This window comes from Mytilus edulis, chromosome 2 (genome assembly GCF_963676685.1).
Source record: "Mytilus edulis chromosome 2, xbMytEdul2.2, whole genome shotgun sequence".
Taxonomy (NCBI): domain Eukaryota; kingdom Metazoa; phylum Mollusca; class Bivalvia; order Mytilida; family Mytilidae; genus Mytilus; species Mytilus edulis.
In genome coordinates this window covers 107,902,290-107,919,510 of record NC_092345.1, presented here as the reverse complement: position 1 = coordinate 107,919,510, position 17,221 = coordinate 107,902,290, and the positions used below count along the sequence as shown (strand labels likewise).

The 17,221-nt window shown below is 31.4% G+C and overlaps 2 protein-coding genes across 2 annotated transcripts in view; both read right to left on the bottom strand.

Annotated features, from left to right (window-relative positions):
* LOC139513901 (integrin alpha-4-like) overlaps positions 1-5,992 on the bottom strand; it is a 72,975-nt gene extending 66,983 nt beyond the window's left edge. Inside the window, exon 1 of the mRNA XM_071302846.1 lies at positions 5,777-5,992. Within this exon, the coding sequence (XP_071158947.1) occupies positions 5,777-5,937 (161 nt within the window). The 5' untranslated portion in view covers positions 5,938-5,992. The remainder of the gene's footprint in view (positions 1-5,776) is intronic.
* Positions 5,993-11,137: 5,145 nt separating this feature from the next.
* Positions 11,138-17,221, bottom strand: part of LOC139513899 (integrin alpha-4-like) — a 60,987-nt gene continuing 54,903 nt past the window's right edge. The window contains exons 17-21 of the mRNA XM_071302845.1: positions 16,388-16,618; positions 15,935-16,063; positions 14,728-14,817; positions 13,754-13,879; positions 11,138-11,576 (exon numbers count right to left, since the gene is read on the bottom strand). Of these exons, the coding sequence (XP_071158946.1) occupies positions 11,445-11,576; positions 13,754-13,879; positions 14,728-14,817; positions 15,935-16,063; positions 16,388-16,618 (708 nt within the window). The 3' untranslated portion in view covers positions 11,138-11,444. The remainder of the gene's footprint in view (positions 11,577-13,753; positions 13,880-14,727; positions 14,818-15,934; positions 16,064-16,387; positions 16,619-17,221) is intronic.

Genomic DNA, 17,221 nt, shown 5'->3' with positions numbered 1-17,221 from the left:
CGAGAATATGTCGAGTAAATTTCATACAAATTTAATATAAATGAGAACTTGTCAAAACAAAATAAAACCCATGTCATACTTTTGGAGAATGTAGAGTAAACGTTCATGCAAATTAAGACAAAAACTGGTCTTTTCAGACTTTTAAACTTTTGTAGTGATACCTACTGTACTTCATGACTTCAATTAAACAAAAAATCACATGTCTAGGCCCATTTGATATTCACCAGTTGTCATACCTACTATTTAAGATGACAACATTTCACCAAAGTAAACGCCTGTCTAGTTTTATTTAATATTCACCAGTTGCCATAATTACTATTTTATATGACTACATTTCACCAAAGTAATTAACTGTCTAGTTTGATTTTATATTCAATAGTTTCCATAGCTTCTATTTTGCATGAATATATTTCACCAAAATAATTGCCTGTCTAGCTTAATTTTATATTCATCAGTTTCCATAACTACTATTTTACTTGACAAAAAATAGTCAAAGTAATCGCCTGTCTTGTTTGATTTTATATCCACTAGTTTCCCTACCTACTATTTGACATGTTACATGACTACATTTAAAAAAAACAATCGCATTTCTAGTCATATTCTTATACTCACTAGTTTCGAAAGAGGCTATTATCTATGACTGCACAACAACAGGAGGATGACCTTATTAATTATTATTCTGACAAGTTCACACCCTGACTATAAACGTACCTACACAATAACCAAACAATATGCCAGTCTGTTTTAGTTTTTTTTTATATTATTACGAGTTTGCATTCTGACTATTATACAAAACTACACAATTACCAAACAATATATCAGTCGCTTTTAGATTTTATTTTCATCAATTTCTATACTGAATATTACACATGACAACATTTAACCAAAATGACCGCCTGTCGAGTATAAGTTTTATATCTACAAGTTTTTATACTGACTATAATGCATGACAATACAAGTACTTATATATTTCCCACCATCTCATCGGTGTTTTTTTCTTACAAGTTTCCATATTTATTGAACCTTTCTTTTAACTGGAGATATGTTTCATTTATAATATGTACATTGTATGTTTTTTAGTAGCACATATATTTTTCATTTCAGTAATTATATTTTTACATGGTAATATTCCTTTTTCATCTTTTGAATACGTTTTCATATTTTTAACTTATATTTGATAATTTGTAATAGCAATCTGATTTTTTTGGCTATTTGTTTTACCAACTTTATTCAGTATAATTTTTTTTTTTTTTTTTTTTTTTTTTTTTTTATTTTGATTCATTGATATTTATATATTCCACTTTTTTGTAAAAATTTCCACATTGTTCATCCTTTTATCTAGAAAAGTTTTAACACTTAAATATTTATTTTGTGGGTTCATGTTGTATATTTTTATCACTGTCTGTGTGTATATTTTGTTTAACATGTGATGTAAAGCGCTTTGAGTAATATTGTTTTAGATTTAGCGCTATAGAAAAATTGTAATAATAATAATATTAATAATAATATTGGCTTTTATACATGACTATATGATAACCACAGGCTTTCCAGTCTCGTATAGTTCAACAGTTTGCAGACGTATATTGTTTGCCTTACTACGCAAGAACCAAAGAATATCCAAATGTGTTCTTATTCCAAACCCGTTTCAATATTGCCTATTATCAGTTTTCATATCGAACAGTTTTCATGGCTACTTTTAACCAGATTAATTGCCAATCAAGTTAAATTTTTATACTTATCAGTTTTTATACTGAAAATCATTGATGAAACTATAACCTGTTTCTATACTTACTATACCTGACTACACAATAACCAGAGTATTCACCAGTCTATTATAATTCTAATTCTTACCAGTGTCTTGACTGACTATACCTGACTACACAATAACCAGAGTATTCATCAGTCTATTATAATTCTAATTCTTACCAGTTTCCATACTGACCATACCTGGCTACACAATAACCAGAGTATTTACCAGTCTATTATAATTCTATTTCTTACTAGTGTCTATACTGACTAAACCTGGCTACACAATAACAAGAGTATTCATCAGTCTATTATAATTCCTATTCTTACCAGTGTCTATACTGACTATACCTGGCTACACAATAACCAGAGAATTCATCAGTATATTATAATTTTAATTCTCACCAGTTTCTACACTGACTATACCTGACTACACGATAACCAGAGTATTCATCAGTCTATTATAATTCTAATTCTTACCAGTGTCTATACTGACTATACCTGGCTACACAATAACCAGAGTATTCATCAGTATATTATAATTTTAATTCTCACCAGTTTCTACACTGACTATACCTGACTACACGATAACCAGAGTATTCATCAGTCTATTATAATTCTTATTCTTACCAGTGTCTTTACTGACTATAACTGGCTACACAATAACCAGAGTATTCATCAGTATATTATAATTCTAATTCTTACCAGTGTCTATACTGACTATACCTGACTACACAATAACCAGAGTATTCATCAGTCTATTATAATTCTTATTCTTATCAGTGTCTATACTGACTATACCTGACTACATAATAACCAGAGAATTCATCAGTCTATTATAATTCTAATTCTTACCAGTGTCTATACTGACTATACCTGACTACACGATAACCAGAGTATTCATCAGTCTATTATAATTCTTATTCTTACCAGTGTCTTTACTGACTATACCTGACTACACAATAACCAGAGTATTCATCAGTATATTATAATTCTAATTCTTACCAGTGTCTATACTGACTATACCTGACTACACAATAACCAGAGTATTCATCAGTCTATTATAATTCTTATTCTTATCAGTGTCTATACTGACTATACCTGACTACATAATAACCAGAGAATTCATCAGTCTATTATAATTCTAATTCTTACCAGTGTCTATACTGACTATACCTGACTACACGATAACCAGAGTATTCATCAGTCTATTATAATTCTTATTCTTACCAGTGTCTTTACTGACTATACCTGACTACACAATAACCAGAGTATTCATCAGTATATTTTAATTCTAATTCTGGTCCGAGACCACAATTGTCGTCCTTTTCGTTGTTCACAAATATAGTCCCTAGTGTTGACAGTGGGTTACTTGCTATTAATTTGTATACCCCTTCCAAATGTATTTCTCCATGTTTAATGCCTCATATTGCAAGTAGGGCGGTGAAATTACACTGTAAAACAATTTGGGTCCAGAATTTTAAAGGAAAGTAATGATTTGGTCCAGGTGAAAAAGGTTGCAAAATAGCACTTCGGAAGCTGTCAAAAGATTTCAAGACGCCCTAAAGATAAAATTGTCCATATTTTGAGTTAGAGGCGATGAAGTTTTCTATAATTTTGATATAATTTGTCCCAAAAGTAGTACAACACACTGTAAAAGTTTCTTTGAGAAAGCGTAGGTGGGATTTTTTTTATTTTCATTTATGTTCTAAAAGAAATGCACTACGAAATAAATAAAGGCAACAGTAGTATACCGCTGTTCAAAACTCATAAATCCATGGACAAAAAACAAAATCGAGGTAACAAACTAAAACCGAGGGAAACACATTAAATATAAGAGGAGAACAACGACATAACACTAAAATGTAACACACATAGACAAAATCCCACGAGAATAACAAATATAACATATATATATAACATCAAAACCAAATACATGAATTTGGGATAGACAAATAATTGTGGTCTCGGACCTAAGAGGTGAAATCTGTAAATATAGAATCTGTTCTTTGGCAACTTCCCTAAATGATTTGATGGTGTCAATTTGTCAAATAGCATGAAACTAAAGGATTTAAACTTTTATTTTATAGAATTTCTGCAAAAATGACCAATTTTGGCATTTTATGGTCAAAATAGGCATTTATAGCTTTTTCAATATTGATGCATAAATGGCATCCTGACTTTCTATCTGACAGGTTTTCATGTGTCAATATTTGTGTTTCTATGCCTTTATCTAGTTCTTTTACTTATTTATGAACTCTGAATCTACAGAAATGAAGATTATCTCAGACAATATGTGCAAAATGTGTTGTATAAAAGACCCTTGTCTAACGCCCTGTTTGGATGAAGTCAAAAGTGGGGAGCTTGGTACATATAATTTGAAGTCCATAATAAAGACCTCACTAATTTGTATCAAAAACACTTTACAATGTCTACTGTACCTGTTCCATTTCACATAATATCTTTCTTTTCTTCTGTAGGATAGCAAGTGGTTTAAATATAAGCCTGTTGAGAATAAATTGCATGCAAGTTTTTCCCAAAAAAGGCAAAAATTTTTGTATCAGACCATACTGTTTGTAAGAAAAGTTAATTGCAAGAGTCTTTTTGTGCTCAGATTTGTTGAATCATGTCACATGAGTATAGAAATGATAAAAAAAAAACACAAAATTTTATTTCTTATAGCCTCAATATACATTTTTTAATGTAAATATGTGGCACGGCCTAAATTGACCCTAAATTTTTTCCAGTCTTACTTGGCCTAAGACCCTTTTAACCTAATATGATATGTTATTTGTAACTTTCCTTTCCATTTAAAGTACTTTCAATACATATGTAAGGATTATTTATAACCAAAAAGCTTCACAAATTTAAAATTACTGGAAAATATTACATCTTCATATAAGGCCCCCCTTCATTGAAAAACCTCAATTTTTAGGCACAGGATCATATAAATTTGACTTTTGAATAATCATACCAAGTCTGATCAATCAAATTAGTACTCTGTTGCTTTTAGTACATGATAAGTTATATATTAAGGCATTTAAAAAGTATTTCTTTTGCAATATTTTAATTTTTAAAGCCCCAAATGTTGATAGTTGAAATGTTTCCATTTTAACGTAAAAATTTTACACTCAAAGATGAGTATAGAACTTAACTTATTGTCTATAATATACATCCTATTGTCATGAAACTTTATAAGTAGTGTTATAATTTATTAAGCTTTGGTCATACCAAGTTTTTTTAGGATTTGTCAACTCTTTCTATCCAATTAGGTCCGAGACCACAATTGTCGTCCCTTGATTTTCGTTGTTCACAAATATAGTCCTTAGTGTTGACAGTGGGTTACTTGCCATTAATTTTTATACCCCTTCCAAATTTATTTCTCCATGTTTAATGCCTCATATTGCAAGTAGGGGGTGAAATTACACTGTAAAAAAATTTGGGTCCAGAATTTTAAAGGAAAGTAGTGATTTGGTCCAGGTGAAAAAGGTTGAAAAATAGCACTTCGGAAGCTGTCAAAAGATTTCAAGACGCCCTAAAGATAAAATTGTCCATATTTTGAGTTAGAGGCGATGGAGTTATATAATTTTGATATAATTTGTCCCAAAAGTAGTACAACACATTGTAAAAGTTTCTTTGAGAAAGCGCAGGTAGGATTTTTTTTTATTTTCATTTATGTTCTAAAAGAAATGCACTACGAAATAATTGTGGTCTCGGACCTTCTTATATTTTACCAGTGTCTATACTGACTATACCCGACTACACGATAACCAGAGTATTCATCAGTCTATTATAATTCTTATTCTTACCAGTGTCTATACAGACTTTACCTGACTACGCAATTAGCACAGTATTAATCTGTTATTAAAATTCTAATTTTTATCAGTGTTCATACTGACTATACATGGCTACACAATAATCAGAGTATTTATCCGTCTATTATTAACATATTTCTTACCAGTTTCTATACTTACTATACCATATGGCTACATCAAATCAACAATATTAATCAGTTTATTATAATTCTTACCAATTGCCGTCTTGATTATTGAACATCACTACAGAATAACCAAAGTATTTGCCAGACTCTTCTTTCAATGTCACTACATTATCCGTATCAATGTTAAAACTTTGCACACTATAAAACATATAACATAACCCACAAATCAGATAAAATGTCATCGTTGCCATTTAAGCAAATGTGAACATTTCCATTCTCAATTTTATTGAAAAGAGGATTGTTAAAATTGCAAGCGGAACTAGGAAAAGGAAATTTAAAAACAGAACACTTCAATACAATATGTGTCATTTCCTTATATTATAAAATTGTTTATGGGCACAAAACAGGAAGTTCCGAAAATAGCCTATGATACAGCTAGGAAACTAAAATGGACACATACTCAAAACGTTTATCCCTCTCAAATAATAAGTATTCATCTCCTACAATTATATTGTAATATTTGTGAACGTATTTATACATTCCAGGATTTTAGTTGTTTCGGTTGAAGCTTCGGTAGTAAATGTAGAGTCAGGGACATTAATACTGTTAATTTTTTTTTACTTGAAATGACTGAGTTGATACTCCTGCTTGTAGATAGTTAACCCAAAAGACTTCACCAGTTCATTTGTCAGTGAATCAGATAATGTAAACTCTAAAATTAACCGCTGATAAATCAAGAATTCTAACATGACGTTCTTCAAACGCTTTGAGTACACACCCGTGGTAAAATATGAATATATTGCCAGTGCTGTTCCGATTGTACTCCCACGTCATATGCTTTTTTATGAATGAGATACCCGACGTCATAGAACAATGACGTTAGAATGTAAGCATTTTACGGGAAAATACACGCTTGTGAATCCGAAAATCATCACAAGGAAACATACACAAATGATGCTAAAATGTGGCAAAAGCCCTTTATTGTACATCATATAAGACATATAAATAAATTATCATTCAAATTCATCCAAAAATGTCTAAATACATTATTTTAAATAGTTTAAGCATGTCACTAATGCAGTTTGCTCCGTTCTTTTACGCTAGTTTATTAGTGCGTTTATTTATGGGAACGGCAAATATTTGCCTACACCTAGAGCGCTTCGATCCAAAAGAATTGCCGTATGTGTCCTATCAGAATCGAAATAATTCATGGGGGCTTGAATATATCTAGATTTTACCACGGGTTGTCCCTTTATGCCGATATTTTACCCCTCGCTATCGCTCAGGGGTAAAATATTTGTCATTAAGAGCCAACCCGTGGTAAAATCACGATATATTCAAGCCCCCATGAATTATTTCTTAAATAACATGATACAAGTTCAATATACTGCAAGCAAATATGACTTAGGGATAGGGGAAGGGTTAGAACTAGCCTATACTTTAAGTTTAGGCTAGTGTTTGTGATGAAGATTAGTCCGAAAAACAATTTTGACAATCGACATTCAAAGAGTATTAGTAGCATTAGGGTGCGCATTGTAATTGCAAATACATAAGAAGCTTCTTTTTTATTCCTACGTATTGGGATGGGAATCATGGGTGTCGCATCATATTTTGCAGTAAACTATAATTTTGGAAACGGTATCATTTTGAATTCGTCCTACTGTACAGTATAATTCAAAATACAGCAGTACCGTATTTGCTCGTGTTTTGTCTAATATATAGTATTCGATATAGTTATTATATAGTCCGTTTCTTTTATGTTTAGTCCAGCAGCTAAGTCCAATATTTTTGGACAATTGGTCACTTTATGGTAAAAGCATGAAACTTTGCACAGTGTTAGTTATGATGATGATCGTTGGCGTTAATGTTATTGCAGTTCAGTGTTTCTGCTGATACTTTGTTTTCCTTTTATAGTTGCGATTTTCCCTTAGTTTAAGTTGGTAACCCGGATCTATTTACCTTCATCAAATTAGAACTTTTGAACAGCAGTATACTACTGTTACCTTTCTTTATGCAGCTATTGTTAGTTCATTCATACTGTTGTTTTTTGTATAAGTTTCACACCTAAAGTTTCTGAATTTTTTACTTTTTTTCTAAACTACAGTGCATGATATAGCTATACTTCATTTGTTCTATACTTGCATACAGAAAAGTAGAACAATATAGCGATACTTCATTAATTCGTATTTTTTGCCTTAAATAGAAGATTTTACAGCGATGACGATTCGTCATCAAATTGTATTCTTCCCGTAATAGAATATGTTATACCGAGACTTCATTATTTCCCCCGAACCTTGATAAAGTACTAGAAATTCGTCAGCTATACTACATTAATCGGTATTCTTCATTTTCTTCATAATGTAGTTAGTAATATTATGAGATTTAATTATTTTGTATTTTTATTCATATATATATATATATATATATATATATATTAAAAATTAAATACACAAAAAGAGTTTTAAAAGCAGCATTTTTGTGTATTTAATTTTTAATATATAATTCTGTACACCGCTTGAAAAGAAACTTTTTTTGTATATATATATATATATATATATATATATAAGAAGATGTGGTTTGAGTGCCAATGAGACAGCTCTCCACCCAAGTCACAATTTGTAAAAGTAAACTTTTATAGGTCATAGTACGGTCTCCAACAAAGAGCCTTGACTCACACCGAACAATGCTAAAATAAATGACTTGTATAACTGTTAGTCATACATAGTTATGCTTTAATTCACCAAAAGCTATATAACGTTAGCATTAATAACATAATATTCATGTATATGACTATTATACAGTTTAAACTGAGTTCAAAATGCATATAAAGTTAATAAGTTAAGTTATTTAACTTACTTACTTACTAAGTCCTTGTTATGCCTTTTGACACATAGGGCAAGGACAAGTTGTCGCCACTCCTCTCTGTTTTCTGCTTTTTTCTCAATAGTTCCCCAGGTGTAACCTCTCTATTTCATCTCTGTTTCTATTGTACTACGTCATGTTGTTTTTGGTCGTCCTCTCTTCCTTTTCCCCTCTGGTGTCCATCTTAATGCAACTTTGGTCATATCTCCTTGTGGTTTTCTTATGACATGACCAAGCCATCTCCATCTTTTCTGTAGCAGAGTGGTTTCGATATCTTGGCTTTTTGTTTTCTTATGAAGATCTTCATTAGTTATTTTGTTTGGCCAGTATATCTTCATGATTCTACGTAGGCAGGAGTTATGAAAGCTGGATAACCTGTTAATGTCTTTTTCTGTCATTCTCCGGCATTCAGCTCCATAAAGTAAAACTGATGTTACACAGCTGTTATAGATTTTCAGTTTGGTCTTTTTCTGATTGATGGTGTTTTCCAGATGTTTCTTAGTCTGTGAAAGGCTGATCTTACCTTGCCAATTGGTAAGTTATTTAACATTTTTTATAAAGACTTCTAAATCTCGTACGTTCTCAATGATGGAAATGCTATATATGAAGATGCATTTGGATTTAAATAATAAATTTGTTACGAAGTTAAGAGAACTTGAAACTAGACTTTACCTTTCTCTATTGTCTACAGATACTGTTTGCACATATTAAAACTAGAGCTTACAACAAATATCGTTATGCACTGAGTAGCACTTTATCACCGATATTTGATTCAGAATAGCATATTTATACAACATGTTCGTTGATTTTGGCCATATTATCAAAGATTATGAGATCTACTTAAATATCAAAAAGGACTTGGTATTATTGCCAATGGGACAACTCTTCACAGGAGACCAAATAATTCAGACATTAACAACTACAGACATATTTTGTTTCAAAACATCATGTACATGAAATAAACATATAAATGCAGTTATATGCATAACTAAAGAGATTGGAAACAAGGTTTCTTTAAAAACATTCTGTTTCCCTGACAAAACAGGGAAGAAATAATTATGAAACAATAAATGAAAGAACAGTGGTTATCCTTCATGAACAAATTATGTTTGCAAACAACTGCTACAAAGATTCAGCGTATATATCTTAAATCCAACAAGAGAAGCTTTGTCATTTGTCGTGCTGAGCTATACTTTTATGATTTAGTCTCTTAAATATTTAAGTTTTATTGCATACATAGAGATGCGCGATAGACACTTACAGTTATCTGGTCAACTACCAAGAATACGTGATATGACCAATTAAATGTAAAGTGAAGGTAAGGAAAAGAGCAATGATGTTTAAGAAGTAAAATACGATCTTTAACACAATCTAATCAAAGGGAGAAAATAATATGAAAAAATTAACATAAAGAATATTATTCATGTCGTTTATCCCTTATGAATAAAGTATGTTTACAAACCCTTGTTACAAATGAAATAACTATAGGCTTACATCATTGTTATTCTGCAGACATTGCATCACAGTTTCAGCTTTTTGAATATCTGTGTTTTAGTACCGAAAGACCAAAGATGTAACTAGTAGCGCATATTTTTGAATAAACTATTAAAAAGGTTCTATATTTAAAATTCAAACAATTGTCGGGATTTCAAATTACTCATCCTAAGTGTAGATTTTTGTTTTTTACAAGAGATTAGTTTCGGGTTAAAAGGTATATTGTATTAAAATTGTATAATAGAAAAATAGGAGTATTTATCATATATACAAAGGTTTAAGTTTGAAGTTTTGCTCTGTTTATAGATGTATCACACCAGGATTTGAAACATAAATCAACAACTTTCAGATATACATGTTTTGATGATATTCGTATATTTTGTCTTTTTAAATAAGTACTTATCATATATTCCAGTCAACATAAAATCCATTTCTGATACAAAAGGAAAAAAAAGTATCCAATTTACTTCCAGACTTTTGTATTAACACTAATATATAAAAGCCATCTGAAAACTATAACGCCATAGTTCATTTTCTCCAAATATTACCTTTTAAATCAAACGTAATAACCAGTCTGTGACGTCTAAATGTTCCAATTACTATGATCAACTAGAGTAAGTACTTTACGATTTCACGAATACAATGCCGTAGTACAAAATACATCTCAATCATCATTTGAAAGACAAATTGATTAAAATCAACACAGGTTCTTAGGTTGAAATCCTACCATTGATCCGCATAAGTGTTCTCCCTTATTGGCTGATTACCTCTCTATCAAAGATTCTAGTCTGGCAATATTTCCACGTTTTTCAGTGTCTATAGTTATGACATTTAAACTCTAAATAGTTTTAAGTAATATTGATAGAAATAAAAAACTGAATTATAGAAAAAAAAATTTAGATAACTTTGTACTTTATTTGGCCTTTTTAACTTTTTTGGACTCGAGCGTCACTGATGAGTCTTTAGTAGACGAAACGCGCGTCTGACGTATATACTAAATTTAGTCCTGGTATCTATGATGAGTTTATTTATAAACCCGTTGTTATAGCCAATAGATAGTTTGATGTTATTTTCACTTTTTACTTATCCCCACAATTAAACTTTGTATTGATTTAATGATCTAGATTAAGCGTACATGAAGCAGCAATCATACAACATAAGAAAACCTAACACCAAATACACACAAACAAACATGTCATTCAAAAGCTTCAAATGTAAATTTGTAAATTTGGCAAATAATTAGTGTCCTATACCTAATCACATTTTTAAATTCAAATAGTTAATTCATCTTTCATAACTTTATCTTTGGAAACAATTGACTTTTTCCTCAATTTTGGCTTAACCTCAACGTTCCTTCTTAATAACAGTTTGATAATAATTTGAAGACAACTCTGACACTTTGTTACCAATCCACAGGTTTATAATTTGAACTTTTTGTAGAACCCGCTCTTACACTTTGTCGTTTTGCGTAATAACCACTTTGCCGTTTCCATTTTTGAATATGGTCTTTCTTCTTTCGTTTGAAAAATCCACACTGAAAGGAAAATAAAGTTTCTTACAGATTTCGTAAACCTCAAGACATAGACGTAAAAGTTGATGAAGAACAGAAAAAGCATAAAAAGAGATAAATCTCACTGCTTAAAGATTGAATATCAATCTAACACGGCAAATCAATGACTCTTTTATTAGGAAATGATCAAACTGCTTTGAATGCATTTTAAAAAATATTCTGCAGTATTTAATTTACAACTGTGTTTATCTTGACAGCCACAAAACGTTCGTCAATATTTAACTATGATTGATCCACTTTAAAAAGTAAAATCACAAAAATACTGAACTCGAAGGAAAATTCAAAACGGAAATTCCCTAATCAACTGGCAAAATCAAAAGCTCTAACACATCAAATGAATAGATAACATATGTCATATTCCTGACTTGGTTCAGACATTTTCTTATGTAGAAAATGGTGAATTGAACCTGGTTTGATACCTAGCTAAAACTCTCACTTGTATGATTCCGTTATATTGACAACGATGCGTGAACAAAACAAACAGATATAATAGGTAATAATGTCAAAATGTCAAATGTTTTTGTGCATTTGTTTATTCCACATTGGCAAGAGGTATAGTAATGAGCGTATTACTGTGCATATGTTTTTTTCACATTGGCAAGGGGTATCGGGGGAAGATCTCACTAAAATGTTTATCCCCCACGTTTAGCGCATGTCCCAATTTAGGAAACCCTAGACGTTGTTAGTCGTGTGTGGCTTTTTGTTATTTTGAATGTTTTGTTTGTCATTGAGTAAAATTGAGAAAGGAAATGGGGAATGTGTCAAAGCGACAACAACCCGACTATGTGTATTGATATTAAAATGCGACATAAATCCGCTTTTATATGCCTGATTTTCATGCCGCGATGAAGACCCATTGATGGCATTCGGCTCTGTTTTATTCCTTGGTCGGGTTGATGGCTCTCTGACACATTCCCCGTTTCCATTTTCTAATCTACATGTGTTCCGAGGATGTTCGTGTTTGTATATTTATCATTTAAATGGTTTTATTTAACATTTACAAAAAATTTTCACCGGTATAAGGAAATAATTCGTAAATATAACCCAACATGCAGACATCTTATACGTTCAGGTATTTCACATCCAATCTTTTATGGTAATATTCTTTACAAGCACAAAAATGTCAGTATTCACCTTAAAAGCTTACAAAACCTTTAAACAGACTAATTAAGAAGGGATATAGTAACGATACTGTTGTCAGGTCATTAAAGATTGCATATTGTGGCTTTAATATTGATTCACTTATAGGGTCTTTGCATCGGAACTAAACACATTTTTTTAAACAGTTATTGGCATGACACAGGTTATGTTCTTCTCATATATTTTATGATAGTATGATATTAAACCCCTAACGGGAGGGATTGTGCCTGATATTCATATGATGAAGACATAATCTTTCAATCAGTTTAATTGAGGTCTGGAGACGGCATGCCAGTTAACTGCTAGTAGTCTGTTGTTATGTATGTATTATTGTCATTTTATTTATTTTCTTTTGTTACATCTTTTGACATCGGACTCGGACTTCTCTTAAACTGAGTTTTAATGTGCGAATTGTTATGCGTTTACTTTTCTACATTGGCTAGAGGTATAGGGGGAGGGTTGAGATCTCATAAACATGTTTAACCCCGCCGCATTTTTGCGCCTGTCCCAAGTCAGGAGCCTCTGGCCTTTGTTAGTTCTTGAATGATTTTTAATTTTAGTTTTTTATGTATAATTCGGAGTTTAGTATGACGTCCATTATCACTGTACTAGTATACATAGTTTTAGGGGCCAGCTGAAGGACACCTACGAGTTCTCGCTACATTGAAGACCCATTGTTGGCCTTCGGCTGTTGTCTGCTCTATGGTCGGGTTGTTTTCGCTTTGACACATTCTCCATTTCCTTTCTCAATTCTATTAAAAGGTCTGTTCCTTTGATTTTGGACAGGTCAACACATTTCCTGAATACCATATAATGTTTTCAAGGAATACTTTTTAGCTTTTGCCTAAAATATATTATACGACAACAGATGTCAACAGCCGATTGTTCATTTCAAAACTATTGATCCAACAACCAGTCATTCGGAAATCGAACAACACATACCGACTAATATGACGTAATTACCTTAAATGAACATATACCGACTTATTTCAAGTAATTACCTTCCACAAACATATACCGACTAATATCAAAAGCAGTAACCCACCAACACATCCACCAACTATAATCCATATATTCACTTTTTCCGATTCAAGTCTCACCTCTCTTGGGAATATTTCACTAGGAACCTGAAAACCATAAATATATTCTGTGTTAGGTGCAAGCAAACGATAAACATATTGTAATATCTACAACAGATAAAAAAAAGTATTATATTAACTCCTGAGCTGTGTGTATACAATAGAACTAATTTCCTTGTTCAAAGTATATACTAATAGGTTTTTGGAATTGCATTACTCTCATGCAAAGATTTATTGTAAAGTGCTTTTGACGACATTGCTAAATACGGAAACTACACAATAAATCAAGTGCGTCCAATATGCTTTTCAGAATAACTCTTCTACAAGAACTGCCAAATTGTTAATACAATCGACTATATTAACCAACGGAACGAATAGACCAGATCAAACAAATGTAACTAATGATGTCAGGCGTCAACTGGCTTATAAATCAAAGATACTAGGTAGTGATCAATTTATTTTATGCTGCCCTGTTGATTATAAAACAAAATTAAACTAGTGAGAAATGAGTGTTGGCCATTGGTGTAGAAAACGTGAGAAATGTGTAGAAAAATTTCTGTGATGAGCAATATTTGCAGTGCAAAATTTAGCAAAGGGAACTCTTCATTCACTCAAGCTGCAGTTTTATTAACACCCAAAGGTGTAGAAACTTCAGATTTTGAGAATTTTTAATATTGAAAAACTCAGAATTCAAAAAATCTACCATTGTCGCCGATGTAAATTGTTACTTCATTATTTTGGCCTTTTATTATTTTAAAACAGTTTAATATGAGTATTGCCTCTGTCCTTTACACAAAGTAGATAAGACCTACGTCAATATCTATAAATTCCCTTAACCAACCGTCTCCAACAATTGTATATAATATTTTAAGTATATTCTGGTTGACGTTACTTACTGCATATGATGTATTTACAGCCACGATTAATTGTCTGTTGTCGTTTTTACTTTGAACTGTTCCTATACTCTTATATAGTATAGCGGATACCTGTAATAGAAATTAAAACAACAAATAGTCATTTGTCTATTGTCGTCCTTTTCTATAACTGCTTTCATACATTTGCATGGTATATCCTGTTTCTCAATGGAAATCCTGCAACTTTATTCTTTTATATGCTGAAGCATATATATCTATACTATAACGAGAAAATACACATATGGTATACAAGTTGAAAGTTTAGCTACCTTTAAATTAGGTTTGATTCACCATTTTCTTAGGGAAATACATGTACCAAGTCAGGAGTATGGCAGTTGTTTTTCACTAGTTCTGCTGATTAAAAGCGTTACATTTGTTCGTTTCAATGGACTTCCACTTTTTGAATTTGCTTTACAGTTAGATATTTTTGTTATTCTATTTTGTCTATTTTCATTCTTTTGTCTAATTTGGTGGTGTTTTTTTTCTTAGACAAATCAGTTTGAGAAACTGCAAACTAAACACTTCAATATTTCCTTAATTTATAGTGAAATTGTCGGTCATTTTTTTGTGTATGTAATTAGTGTTCTTTCTAGAACATGCTATTAGGGTATGGGTTTTGCTTATTATTGGCGGGTGTGTGTTGACCTCTTAGTCATGAAGAAGGGTTTTTCGCAATCATACCACATAGTCTTACTCTCATAATGCTACTATACAATGAAAAAAAATCCCTTGAAATACCATGTTGTACATAACATACCAATCATATTTGAGAGAATGTTTACGCTATTTGTTATTATGAATTACACGGCAAACACAGGAATCTGACATGGTTAACTTGAGCCTTCTATTCCTTACAAAAAATGGTAAAAACATTATATGTATATTATATATGCTTTGAACTTTAAAGCCAGTTTAAACTTGAATGAAAAAAGGATTCAATTTTTATACTTCTTCATTGACATGATTCATCACAAAACTTTCTAAAATTGTCCGTTGATTCTAATATTATAAAGAAACTTATGTTTCAAGTCAGCCAGGCACTGCCAGGTAAAACTAGGTGAATATTCACAAAGGTATTAAATGGAGTACTCTATGATTATCTGCGTCCATGCTCACTTGAGTGAATCTTCTTATATATTCACTAAGACATTACATTGAGTACTCTATGATTATCTGCGTCTTTGCTCACCTTAGTAAAACTAAGTGAATTTTCTGATATATTCACTAACACATCAAATGTTTCTGTCTGGTCTTTCTCTAACATGTCAACCTTTATTTCAATGATCGCCCATTTACTCGAATCAACTGTGCTACATGACTAAAATATAAATAATTCGTTAAATCGCAATATCAGAAATATTCTGTCGTAATGTCAAAAAAATCATACCATAAAAAACAGACAAATACTCATCATAATCAGACATTATCTCTTTATTATGAGACATAATATACTAAATAGTAAACATAAAACCATTCGACACTTCAAAAAAATACACATTCTCAATATATAAATATTTCCGTTTAATTTCTTAAATGTCAAATGAAGGTCAGCAAAATAGTAAAATAATGTAAGAAACCCTGCATGACTTCTTCGTGTTTAAGTGCTTCTGCAATTCTATATTATATTAGCACTATAACTTACAATGTCCTTAATTGTTCGTTTCGATTGCTGTTCTTGAGTTTGTCTGAGTGAGGTTTCTCTCCGTTTCCGATTTGGATTAACAGTTGGTCTTTCCGGTAATGTAGATGTTGGAAACAATGTTTCAGTTGGAGGTGTGGTTGTAGTAGTTGACAGTTGTCTCTCTGGTTTGTATATCATCTCTCCTAGAAACCTAATTACTCTCCAACTTATTACTGGACTATTATGCAAGACCTAAATAATAAATAAAAATCATATATTAAGATATCGTCGTATTTGTTATGAAATAACAGTCTATTTAGTGAGGGTTATAGTTATATATTCATTATTCGTTTATAGTAATTTTTAACGAATGTGGCCTACCGAGTTATAATTATTACCGAGTTTGTACTCACATGAGCAATACAACAGACTCTCTGCCTACCCTTCCTATAGTATTTAAGATCACCCCCTGTTTAAGAGGGGTTTGTAATGCCAAATCTTAAGTTTTCATAACAGCAGTCATCTCAATACTACAATCTATGACAAACGAGACGTTTTCAATTTTGATAATATATATTTTGTTCGACTAATTAATTGGCAGCAATATACAACTTCAATCGCGTATGGAGTAAACATTTCGCGATTGAAACGTTATTCAAGATTTTGCAGATGCTATTTTGTCTCTGTAAAACGTCATCGGTGTCTGATCACAAAAAGCTCTAGTCAATAAAACTAAATTGATGTGCCTTCAGTATCCTTCGCTTATCTCATTGTTCACTAAGCAAACGTTAACCTCTGTACATAATTGTCTTGCCATCATATTTTTCTATATATCTGATCTGACGATAAGACATA